Source organism: Hypanus sabinus, chromosome 31, assembly GCF_030144855.1.
Source record: "Hypanus sabinus isolate sHypSab1 chromosome 31, sHypSab1.hap1, whole genome shotgun sequence".
Classification (NCBI taxonomy): domain Eukaryota; kingdom Metazoa; phylum Chordata; class Chondrichthyes; order Myliobatiformes; family Dasyatidae; genus Hypanus; species Hypanus sabinus.
Window position 1 is genome coordinate 7225839 of NC_082736.1, and position 12959 is coordinate 7238797.

At 44.8% G+C, this 12959-nt stretch overlaps 2 protein-coding genes and 1 pseudogene across 2 annotated transcripts; all 3 read right to left on the bottom strand.

The window, feature by feature from the left end:
• Positions 1-12959, bottom strand: part of LOC132383737 (uncharacterized) — a 141195-nt pseudogene that overhangs the window by 29083 nt on the left and 99153 nt on the right.
• Positions 1816-3661, bottom strand: LOC132383775 (late histone H2A.L3-like). The gene has a single exon (XM_059954979.1). It carries the CDS (start codon positions 2913-2915, stop codon positions 2532-2534), a length of 384 nt encoding a protein of 127 aa, XP_059810962.1. The 5' UTR covers positions 2916-3661; the 3' UTR covers positions 1816-2531.
• Positions 3804-4480, bottom strand: LOC132383798 (histone H2B 1/2-like). Its single transcript, XM_059955004.1, has one exon. It carries the CDS (start codon positions 4271-4273, stop codon positions 3899-3901), a length of 375 nt encoding a protein of 124 aa, XP_059810987.1. The 5' UTR covers positions 4274-4480; the 3' UTR covers positions 3804-3898.

Genomic DNA, 12959 nt, shown 5'->3' on the forward strand with positions numbered 1-12959 from the left:
AACATTTTAATCCAAAGTAATTTAATAGAAGCATAGAAAACCTCCAGCACCAAACAGGACTTTCGGCCCACAATGTTGTGACGAACATGCCTATTGAAAAGTCTCTGAAAAGACCCTACATTATCTGCCTCCACCACCGTTGCGGGCAGCCCATTCCACGCACTCACCACTCTGAGTAAAAAACTTACCCCTGACATCTCTGTACCTGCTCCCCAGCACCTTAACCTGTGTCCTCTTGTGCAGCCAGTTCAGCCCTGAGAAAAAGCCTCTGACTATCCACACGATCGATGCCTCTCATCATCTTGTACACCTTGGGCCTAAAGGAAACGATGCTGACTTTGTCCTATTTTATCATGTGTCGCCAAGTAGCCCGAAAATACATCGAGTCCATCATCTTCCCCACCACTGAGGTCAGACTGATTGGCCTATGATTTTTGTAAATCGTATAACTGAGTGTCAGGGAAGTCTCAGAGCAGCTACTGAACAATGTTCACTCAGCCGAAGGTGGTGGTTCACGTCAGTAGCAGTGGACAGGTAGAAAAGAGATGAGGTCCCACAGTGAATATAGAGAGTTAGGGAACAAGTTAAAGAGCAGGACCTGAAAGGTTATAATTTTTGTGTTACTCCCAATGCTCTGTGGTAGTTCGGGTGGGAACAGAAAGTTGGAGCAGATGACTGTGTGGCTGAGGAGCTGGTGCAGGGACAGGGTTTCAGGATTCCAGAACACTGGAACCTCTTCAGGTCCAGAGGTGACATTTACGGGGGTGGGGGGGGGGTCAGAATCATGAGGTTCATTGTTGTTCCCTGGGAGGGTTGAAATGAGATTGACAGGGGGATGTGAACCAGAACACCAGTCACTGAATGGAGAGATTGATGCCAAGTTTGATGCTTAATGCTGTAAGGATGCATTTTGAGGCAAATCCCCATCGGACATGAGTTTGTTTCAAGACCAGCAGCACAGTGATTCAGGGCCAGTTTCTTCCTGTAAGGGGGAGGGTCCAGGATGGCAAGGTTCAGGAAACCTGGATGATGAGAGAGGAAGTAAATTTAGTCGAGGAAGAGTGAGAAGCTTATGCAAGGCTTAGGAAGCTGGAATCAAACAGGGGGTTTGAGGATGATATTTAAAACACAGAAGGGAACTCAAGAACATTTGCAGAGTGAGAAACAGTGATGAAAAATCTCTGATGAGCAGGATTAAAGATAATCCCACTGCATTCTGTACATTCATTGTGGTGAAAAGGATACCCAGGGGTGCACATCCAACATAAAGCATGGATACACAGGTAATGGCAGGAACATTAACATACAGAAGGATGCTGGGTCCGGGCAGATTGGTTCCCTGAAACTGGGAGCACAGGTTGACAGGGTGGTAAAGCCGGTGTACGGCATGTTTGCCTTCACCGGGCAAGGCATTGAGTTCAATCACCAGGACATCATGTTACAGTTTATAAAATGCTGGTTAGGCCACAGTGAGAGCACAGTGTTCAGTTCCGGTCACCTCATTCTAGGAAGCATGTGGAGGTTTCGGAGCAGGTGCAGAAGTTGTTAAGCAGGATGTCTGGAGGAGGAGTGAGGTGAGGAGAGGCTCGACATGCTGGAGCTTTTTCCTCTGGAGTGGCGTCAGCTCAGGAGAGATCTGACAGAAATTTATACAGTTTTGCTGGTGTACACTGTCCGGGGTGGTGTCAGAGGCAGAGAGCACAGGGGTATTTAGGGAAGTCTTAAACAGACAGGAATTTGGAGAGAAGTGACTGGCAGGAGATACAGAAGCCTGCAGGCACACTCAGCGATTCAGGAACAGCTTCTTCCCCTCTGCCATCCGATTCCTAAATGGACATTAAAACTATGGACACTACCTCACTTTTTTAATGTACGGTATTTGTTTTTTTTACGTTTTTTTTAAATAACAGTCAATATACGTAACTGATTTACTTGTTTCTTTATTATGTTTTATTTTAATTAATAATTTTATAATTATCTTCTAGATTATGTATGACATTGAACTGCTGCGGCTGAGTTAACAAATTTCACGTCACATGCCGGTGATAATAAACTTGATTCTGAAATGTAAAACGCAAATGTTATTTTTCTGTGAGGCGATGGGAATCGCTCATGAAGCAACGAACAGGCAATGTTCCCTCCTTCTGCACACCGGAACGGTCCGGAGTCAACCCGTAATGTGGAACCCAGACAACGCGGTTCTAGGTGATGAAGAGCGGAGTCGTTCAGTGATCGGAGATTAAATTCTCCCTCCCGGGGCTGACTCCGGAAGTTCATTTCATGAACCCGCTGACTCTCTGCAAGGGGAGAGAGCTCATTCGGTCTGCTGAGAGGGGAAAACGAGCCGGGACTGAAACGAACCGGTTTCTGTGCAGATTTATTCCGGTTTCTTTCGCGGAAGAAACATGTCGAGGCACTGACAGATGCAGGATATCAAAAGGACGGATAGAACCCGCCGCTCAGCCCTTCCAGAGCCATTGTGAGTGGCTCTGAAAAGAGCCTTTGGAGAAATAGATTCAGCTTACGTCGCTTCACTTACTGGCAGCGCCGGTTTTCTTGGGCAACAGGACAGCCTGGATATTGGGTAACACACCGCCCTGAGCGATAGTCACCCCTCCCAGCAGCTTGTTCAGCTCCTCGTCGTTGCGGACGGCCAGCTGCAGGTGTCGGGGGATGATGCGGGTCTTCTTATTGTCCCGGGCCGCGTTGCCGGCCAATTCGAGGATTTCGGCCGTCAGATACTCGAGCACAGCAGCCAGATAGACCGGGGCTCCGGCACCCACCCGCTCAGCATAGTTGCCCTTTCTTAGGAGTCTGTGAACCCGGCCGACCGGGAACTGCAGTCCAGCCCGAGACGAACGAGATTTGGCCTTGGACCGAGCTTTGCCAGCGCCGCCTTTTCCACGTCCAGACATTTCTACAGTCACAGTCCTACTCCAGCGAGAATGAAGGAATGTTCACCCCGCCCCTACTTGCCCTTTTTATAGCCTCTTTGAGAATGAAAAGTGATGTTTGTGATTGGTGTGATCGTCCTTATTCTCATTGGTGAAGACAAATGTCCCAATCGAAGAACTGCCTTAATCACCAATCAGCAGTCCGTAAAAGTAGAAGCGCGGAAAATAACCGTCTCCTCCCCAAAATGTACTGAAATCTGGAAAAAAGCCCGCCAAAAATAAACCTATTGTTCAAATTTAATTTCCAGTTAAATAATTGCAGATCGGTTACCCTCTGTTACTGAAACCAGGCATATTTGATTTAAGTGTAGTTGATATTGGAGTGTCTGGGAAGTCAGTTCTCTAATTTCTTTCAACCCGTAACGGAACCGAATAAAACTGACCCTCAGCTTCTGCCCGCGGTCGGTCACTGTGTGAACGTTATCAGGTTATGGAAAACGGTTCTTCTCAAACTTTGACCAGCGTCTAGTCTGCAATTTTATAAAGTTATAATATGAAAGAGCCATCACGAGGAAATCTGTAGATGCGGCAAATTCAAACAACGCACAAAATGCTGGTGGAACCCAGCAGGCCAGGCAGCATCTATAAGAGAAGGACTGTCGACACTTCTCCATACGAAAGAGTCATGGGGTCTTTCAGGCTCGAGTTGAAAAGAGATTCAGGAGTTACCCAGCTGGAACCAATAAACACCGAACCCACAAATATAACGGCAGCAATCCTCCACTTGGCATGGATATCGAGTGGGACGGACTGGTGGGGGGGGGGGTAACAATTTCTTGTCAGTTCAGTGGGATGTTATTCCAACCGCGATCTAGCTCTTGTAAAAGTCACCAGACATAAAGTATGTGTAATTTATTACCGAAAAGCTAGTACAACTCTTCCACTGAAATTGTGAGTGGCTCTTAAAAGAGCCGTTGTGTTTTCGATCATCTCACTGGACAGCTTTACTTGGAGCTGGTGTACTTGGTCACCGCCTTTGTCCCTTCGGACACGGCGTGCTTGGCCAGCTCCCCGGGCAGCAGCAGGCGCACGGCGGTCTGGATCTCCCGGGAGCTGATGGTGGACCGCTTGTTGTAATGGGCCAGGCGGGAAGCCTCACCCGCGATGCGCTCGAAAATATCGTTCACGAATGAATTCATGATGCTCATAGCCTTGGAGGAGATGCCGGTGTCGGGATGAACCTGCTTCATCACTTTGTAGATGTAGATGGCGTAACTCTCCTTCCTCGTCCTCTTGCGCTTCTTGCCAGACTTGCTCGCCGGTTTGGACAGAGCTTTCTTGGCGCCCTTCTTGGGAGCGGGTTTCGGTGCATCAGGCATTTCCTCGTCGGTTTCAAACACAATAATAAGCAGAAGCTGTCCGGAGCGCGGATTAAATAGGCAGCGCCTAAAGTGGTATGTTAATGAGGATTGGATTGCTGAGCATTCCCATTGGCTGTTTGGAGAAAGGAATCACCAATCGGAACGCTGGGGGATGGGAAGCGGCGCCAATGAGTGTCGGTTACCGCTGTCGTTTAATGCGGGAGGAAGTACAGAAGGGCAGAGACAGGCGGGGGTGCGGGCTGACATTGAAAAGAGAAACGCAAATTTCTAAAGCAGAATGAAAATAAAATCAGATGAAATATTGTTAAATTAAACACTGAGTTGTTCATTTCATGACACGGGAGCAGGAGAGGGAAGAAGAGATTTGGACATTTCAATGTAAAGTTCAAATCGAGTTTATTTATGCACAGGTGAGAGGAACAACGGATTTGTAGCAGCATCACAGACACATTGCATCAGACACAACATTGACCAGAAACACTGGAATTAAATATGAATTATACCAAAATATTCAAATAAGAGAAATATCAGAACAAAATCTAAATAACAAAGAGATTATGCAGGCAGTGGGAGAATCACCCCTCCTGTGCTTCTTCATCTCGTCACTCTCGATTCAGAGACACGCAACGCTGCCGCTTTGATCTGGCCCTTGCCTTCATTCACCAGGTCCAACACTTGCCTTTATTGGATCTTCCTCCTCCTGACACTAGTCATCGTGTTTGTGGGGCTGTGTGTCCCCTTGGACCCCTGGATTAGGTTTGAGGTTCGGCCTGGTGGATGTATATATGCTGGGAGAGATAAGTCTGTAGTGTTTAGTATGGTGAGCTATGTGGGGCTACTGTGGATGGGGTAGTGTAGTGCAGCCACTCAGTTGCCGATGTGTAATTCTGCAAGTTGTGGGTATTTTCGACCTTGTTACTTGGCTTTATTCTGACCATTTGAGGAATAGAATGTTCTGAGGCCTAGTAATCAGGCTTTACCTCCAAGTACGGTTAAACTTCCCTACTCTAAATTTACACCTGTCTTTATTTTGCATCTGTGAGCCTGGGATTGCGTGGGTTAAATTAACAGAGTTTACTGCAGTACAAACTAGTGATTAATATTGGGCAGATTGATCCATGATTCCAAAACGCAAAAATCTCTGAAATCCAGAATTTATTGTACTGACATTAGGTCACAAATGGGGAATTTTACCCTGGATTAAATGGCTTGTCTAATGAAGAGCATTTCACCTCACTAGGCCTCTATTCACTGGAAATTCGAAGGAAGAAGGGTTACTGAATTGAAACCTATCGAATAGTGAAAGGGCTTGAGTGAGTGGATGTGGAGAGAACTTTTCCTGTGGTGGGAGTGTCTGTAACCAGACCACACAGCTTCAAAATAGAGGGGCATCCTTTTAGAGTGGAGATGAGGAGGGATATCATCAGCCAGAGAGTGGTGAATCGGTGGTATTTTTGGCCACAGGCAACTGTAGAGGCTAAATCACTGGATATAGGCAGACATTGGGGCTAAGAAGAAAAATAGATCAGTGATGATGAAATGGCAGAGCAGGCTCGATGGGCCAAATGGCCGAATTCTGCTCCTATATCTGATGGTCTTATGGACTCACTTAGAGACTAAAATTTTCCCAGAGACTGTTGATCTCAGCTTTGACTCAACCCAGCACCTGAGGCTCCAGATTCCTTATATAAGGAATACAGAAGTTCCTAGTTCTCAGATTAAAGGAATATGATCTCATTTCCATCCTGAATGCTTGTCACCTTAATCTGTTCAACAGACACAAGATGCTGGCGGAAGTCCGCAGGCCGGGCAGCATCTATGGGAAAGGGTAACGAGTCGATGCTTCAGGCTGAGAACCTTCACCAGGGAGAGATCTGATGGAAGGGTCTTGGGCCGATGTGTTGACTGTTTACTCTTTTCCATAAAGGCTGCCTGTCCTGCTGAGTTCCTCCAGCATTTTGTGTGTATTACTTTGTATTTCCAGCATTAGCGGATTCTCTGGTGTTTGTGATTTACGCCTCATTCTGAGAGTATTTTCCTCAGTTATAGAGATCTCATTCAGGGGAAAGATCCTCCTTGCCTACTGCCAGTCACATCCAGAAAGAATCTAAAAGATATCCTTCTTTTCCCATTAACTGCAGGAATACAGACCCAGCCCACTCACTCTCCTTTCACATAACCAACCCTCCATCCCTGGAACCAGCCCAGTCAGTGTGGGGAACAGTCACTGAACTCCCTCTATTGCAGGGATATCCTTCCTGAGGAAGTGTGACCAAACCCGGACACTACATTCAAGGTGTGCTCTCACCAGGGCCCTATAGAATCCAGTGAGGCATCTGTACCCCTCTTCTCCACTCCTCCTGGATCACAGGACAAAATACTGTTTGCCTCTCTCATTACTTGTAGTATCTGCATGTTAACTCAAGTGACACCCAGGTCCCTCTGAACATTCCCATGTGGAAATAACTCTTACAGTTTGTTCCTGGGATTGGGTGATCTCACATTTCCCCACATTCTGTTCCTTCTGCCCCATCCTCAATTATTCACTCTCCTATCGACATCCCTCAAACCTTCTCACTACTGACCCTGTCCCTCCTGCTCTGCCACAGCAACAGATGTTGTCACTGAGTTATGCCGCACAGAAACAGGCCCTGCAGCCCAACACATCCATGCTGACCAACCTGAATTTGGCCCATGTCCCTGTGAAACTTCCCTCCCCACAGTCCAAGAGATTTGGCAACTGTGCCTCTCTATACCATCACTGGAGGTAGTTTGTTCCATGTAAACAGCACATTCTGTGAACAAAACCTGCTCCTCAGGGTCCCAGTTAAATCTTTCCTCTCGCACTTTTTACCTGTAATCTCTAGCTTCCAACTCCATGACTCTGGAGATCACAGATTCACTATTGACCATATCAATGCCTGTGATTATTTTATCAGTCTCTCTAATGTCACATACACTTTGATGAGAATGTTCCAGCCGATCAGTGAGAAGGGGATCTGAAGTGTAAATATTTCACACAGAGAATAACTAGTATCCCGAATGAGCTGGCAGAGCACTGGGGGCAGAAGCCAATAAAGTCACTGTTCATGAAAACTTCCCAGGAGCCTGTCATTCACTGTGTACATCCTGCCCTGGTTTAACCTCCCAAAATAAAGTTTGTGATTTATACAGAACTGAAACCAACCCTTTGGTACAACTCATCGACGCCAACCAAGTTGTCAAGCTGAACTCGTTCCATCTGCCTGCTTTAGGCCCGTATCCCACTCGACATTTCCTATCAATGGCGAGTGCATGGAATGGGCTGACAGTGACCGTGGTGCAGGCAGAGATGATAGGGTCTTTTAACAAACTCCTAGATGGATACATGGAGTTTAGGAGATTAGAGGGCCATGGATAAGCCTAGGTCAGGTGTCAGCAACCCACGGCTCCGGAGCCACATGCGGCTCTTTCATCTCTGTGCTGCAGCTCCCTGTGGCTTTGGAAAATAAACGATGAGTGTTTGATTAAAATGTATTTTATGTTAGTTTGTTAGTTTTTGAAATGTAATTCTAAATTTGAAGATTATGGTGATCTTGTACAATCTAAATAAAACGTGTTTTTTGCCGCTATTAATATACGTCACCACTGCCAATGCCTGACACCCGCCAGTTCGCGTTTTCTTTAATTTTTCGATCCAAGGTCGGCTAACTATGGAGAATTCTGAAAAAAGAAACGTGATTGAAGAAAACAGAACGTTTAATGATACGTAGGCAGATTCATTTGCTTTCTCAGCTGACGAGACTGGTTTACCGGTATGCTTAATATGCAATGAGAAACTAGCAAACAACAAAAAGTCAAAAGTCGCAAGACATTTCCAGAATAAACACGCAGACTTTGCTCCAAAATACTCGGATGGAGATGAGAGAAAAAAAGTCGTTTCAGAACTGATGCGGAATGTTGATCTGAGCAAAAATCATTTCATGAAGTGGATGATGTCTGGAAAATCAATGACATACTCTAGTTTTGTGCCGCTCAGGAAATAGTCAGGCACGGGAAGCAGTTTACAGATGGTGAATATATAAAAGTATCTTTCATTAAGATTTCAGAACATCTATTCACGGACTTTAAAAACAAGAGTGAAATTCAGCAGAAAATCAGGGATATGCCCCTCTCTGCAAAGGCTGTCAAAGACAGAACCATAAAAATGGCAGAAGACATCACAAGACAGTAAATTAAAGACATCAGTTCAGCTGTGGCCTACTCGATTGCCTGTGACGAGTCTAAAGACAAAGGTGATATTGAACAAATAGCACTGTTCTGCCGGTATGTAAACTCTGCCGGGCCACAGGAAGAAATGATTGAGTTGATACCTCTAAAAGGCCAAACACTGGGGGAGGACATCTGTGAGGCTGTCTTGAATTGTTTAAGAGCCAAAGAAATAAAGACCACCCACCTGGTGTCAGTAGCTACTGATGGGGCACCAAGTATGACAGGAGCACACAAGGGATTTGTGGCTTTACTGCAGAAGTCGCTGGAGAGAAAGCTGCTGACTTTTAGTTAGTCTATCTAACAGAAAGCTGTTAGATAGACTAACAGAATGAGAATAATTCAGGAACCAGTGGCAAGAGCCTCAATAGCTAATCTAACAAATAAAATTGTAATAAATTAAACTCAATATGTGAATATCGTTCACACTGGGGACATGGGACACATCTCACTGATATATTGGTTGACATTTCAACACTGTGCAATAACTTACAACACTCACCATCATGAGAAAAATATCGAATGAGACTAAAAGTTAACATCACCAGGTCACAATGACCTGCTCTCAAGAGTTAACAGGGAAGTGGCTGGAGAGAATGTGCAGGTAGAAGTTGCTGTTTGCCAGAACACACTGTGTTCCAGGAAGGTCCCATTGGAATGAAAAACCTCAACTACGTCCATTGTTCAAGTTAGAATACAACAGAAGGTAATTGTCGACCTGTTAATTTCACAAGTGTTGAGGGTAAAATGCTGGAGTCTGATGTATGAAGAAATTACAAGTCATTTAAAGAAGTGAAATGTCATCAAACCGAGTGAACAATGTTCAGATTTGCAGCGACACACTGCATGAAAATGGAACTTTCAGTCCATGTGGTCCAGGCTGAGGAACGCTCTCTTCCAGGAGGCACCCATATCCAACTGAACAAATTGGTTCAGATCACTGCTCCACGATGTTTACTCTGCCCTGCGCTGAACTTTGGGCTCTCTGTCTGATTGCATGTTTTTTTCTCTCTGCACGTTGAGTGTTTGACGGTCCTCTTTTTTTTTTGTTTTGTTCCCTTTATGTTCCTTTGTTTCATGGCTGCCTGTTAGGAGAGGAATCTCAAGGTTGTATAATGTCAGCATAATTTTAGTAATAAATGTGCTTTAAACTTTTGAACATTGAGCACTGACTGGGAATTCCACGGAGCACAATATTCAATGCGGCAGAATTTGTTAGCCATGTCTAAAAGGGGTATGTGTGTGGTCCAACTATTTGGGAGGTCTGTCCTGTTCTGCGAAGTGAGCCAGGTTGACTGACTTTTCAGTGGCTGAGTCAGCTGAAGTTGCAACAAGGCTAGGGTACAGCTACTGCTCAAGCATGGATAGTTTACAGGTAGTGTGCAGTCAACCTGGGCAAGAAAGGGCTTCGAAGAGCAGAACTTCCCTTTGCACAGCAGGGGATGGACCCATTTCACATTCCAAGACAAGATAATGATTCAAGTGACAGATTGCCATGTAATAGTTGCTTCATTCTTGATTATTATTGGCATTTAATGTGCAGATTGTTTTGGCTACTAATACTGTATTATCGTAGTTTCAATGTGGATTAAACAGACAAATAAGGAATTTGAACATAAAAAATTCCATTTCAAGCAGGAGAAAATGTGCAGATGCTGGAAATCCAAAGCAACACACAAAAAATGCTGGAGGAACTCAGCAGGCCGGGCAGCATCTATGATAAAGAGTAAAGATTCAATGTGCGTTTGAGCAGAGACCCTTAATCATGATTTGAAAAAAGAAGAGAAGTCCAATTACGAAGGTGCAGGAGGAAAGGAAGAAGTGAAAATGGTAGGTGATGTGTGAAACTGGGAGAGGGGACGGGCTAAGGAAATAGATTGGTGATCGAGATGAAGGGCTAGAGGAAGGGGAATCTGATAGCAGAGAAGAGAAGACCGTGGAAGAAAGGGAGAAGGAGGGGATGGACAGGTAAGGAGATTAAGTAGGAGAAGGAAAAGGAATGTGGAATGGTGAAGGAGAGCAGCGGGCAATTAGTGGAAGTGCAAGAAATTGATGTTCATGCCATCAGGTTGGAGGCTACCCTTTTGGAATATAAGGCGTTGCTCCTCCAACCTGTTTGTGGACTCATTGTGGCAGTAGAGGTGGTGATGGACTGACATATTGGAAAGGGAACAGGAAGTGGAATTGAAATAATAGCCACGAGGAGATGCCACTTTTCCTGGCAGACGGAGCGAAGATGCTTGACGAAGTGTTCTCCAATCTACATCAGGTTGCTCTGATATACAGGAGGCCACACCGGGACCACTGGATACAGTTGACATCCCCAACAGACTCGCAGGTGAATTTTTGACTCACCTGGAAGGACTGTTTAGGGCCCTGAATGGTAGTGAGGGAGGAGGGGTAGGGGTGGGTATGACACTTCGCAAGTGTAAGTACCAGGAGGGGGATCAGTCGGGAGGGTTGAGTGGGCAAGGGAGTCACATAGGGAGCAATCGCTGCGGGAAGTGGAGAGTGGGGGTGGGCGAGGAGATTACCATTTGGTCATTACCAGTCTCTGAATAAACAACTCTGTAAAAAGTGATATTTCTTTGTTCAAGCTTGAGAACAGTTTGGTTCAGAGGCCATGTTGTTCTCCTTGTGCACAGGTAACTAAGGTTTGATTGAAGAACGAGTGCGAGTTTTCAGATTCCAGCTGCTGGGTGATGGTGGAAACATGGAGTTTCCTCTGAGAAGCTGAACCCTTGGCTTTGTTTTACAGGAGAAAGGAATTCAGCCCCTGTAGCCAATCAGTCCTCAAACAGAATTCCTTGTGTGTGGAGTAGTCCATCACCTTTGTCCACTGTCGGAAGGCTGCAACAGTAAAGAAGGAGCTTTAGGTGGGCTTGAATCAGCTGAGGGAATAGAGGGAAACTGTGGCTGTCTCGGGCTGGGCTAGGTCCCATGAATCAATGGGAAAAGAGGATGCCTCATGCTGGATTGAGTCCCATTGGTCATCATGCATATGCCTTGGGGTGGATTTGACCCCATGATGCACGAAAGAAAGGGAATTCTGAAGTACGAGTGAGTGCCTTGATTGTGTGTCTGAATGGTCACGTGAGAGTCTCTTACTCGACATCTAAGACGACTCGGTGGCTTGTTTATTCGTACATTGTGGAGCAGAAAGAATTAAGTATGTTGAGAAGGGGGTGGAATGGAAGAAGGGAGTGCTTGCAGAAGTACAGATAAAGGAGAGAGGAAACTTTCAGGTTTGTGTGTGTTTTATTGTGTTTCACTGTGGTGTTCACCTGGAGAGAAATGCGAAAATAATTGGTTGCTCCTCACAGTAAGAGCAGAGAAGATGAAAAAAAAAGTTAGAGAAATAGAGTCAGAAAGAACAGGAAAGTGTAATCGAGGCTAACTCAATGTTTAAGAGACTACTAGACAGGAATATGGAGGAACTTAAGATGGGGGGTTATATGGGAGGCAGGGTTTGAGGGTCGGCACAACATTGTGGGCTGAAAGGCCTGTAATGTGCTGTACTATTCCATGTTTAACAAGACACAACTCTTACTAATGTCTGAGTAGGAAGTAGTAGGAACCTGTTTTACCCCTGTCCCCCACAGGTACAGTTACAACAAAGCCCACCCCAGTAGGGTCTTGCGAGTTCTTGAAGAGGCTGGTGTAAATCTCTCAAAAGCTCGATGGGAGAATGAGCAATATGGAGACTTTTATGCACTTTGAACTAAAATGTCATGTTATACTGAAATGTTTCCTTCACACTCCAGAGTGACATATGATACACCGCATTGCACAAAAAGCAGATGGGCACCATAATAAATTTGTAAAGTAGATAAACAAAGTATTTCTGAAATACACTGATTTACTCGATTGTAATGAATGTTATTGCAAATGATGATTAAGTGAGTCCAGGTTAAAGGAAATGTAGATTGTTACTTGTGTTAGATGAAAAGAGGTAAGTAAAATTCTGAGAGGTTTACAATAATTTCAGATGAAATCAAATGCTTCAAGCTGTTAAGGGAGTTGATAATATTTGTGTGAGGACTGGAGACTCCCTGGACTGCTCTACCATTGTCTCATTAAAATTGACCGTTGTATAAATATATTGTGACAGCTGCCCTGTATGATTTGAATGTTATTTTAACTTGTAATCTGTTTTATATTTAATAAAGATGACTGTGACCACATTGTTGCTCATCATTACTATATTAAAGCTGTTTACAATTTCATTCTAAATTTTGTTTGAACGTTACCTGCTTTAAATGCATTTGACTTGTCACCCATTTGTGACTGGTATTTATTTTGATCTGAACATTGTATAGTGTTATTTAGAGGGAAAAAAAAACAACTATTCTAAATTATGGATTTGGCAGTTCTTTGATTCACTTCAAGAAACATGGGGAGAAGGCGGAGGACAGTTACTGGTAAAAGGTGGGGC

Bases quoted from the DNA above. Each gene is read 5' to 3' on its own strand.
- LOC132383775 (XM_059954979.1), bottom strand. From the start codon at position 2,915: ATGTCTGGACGTGGAAAAGGCGGCGCTGGCAAAGCTCGGTCCAAGGCC.
- LOC132383798 (XM_059955004.1), bottom strand. From the start codon at position 4,273: ATGCCTGATGCACCGAAACCCGCTCCCAAGAAGGGCGCCAAGAAAGCT.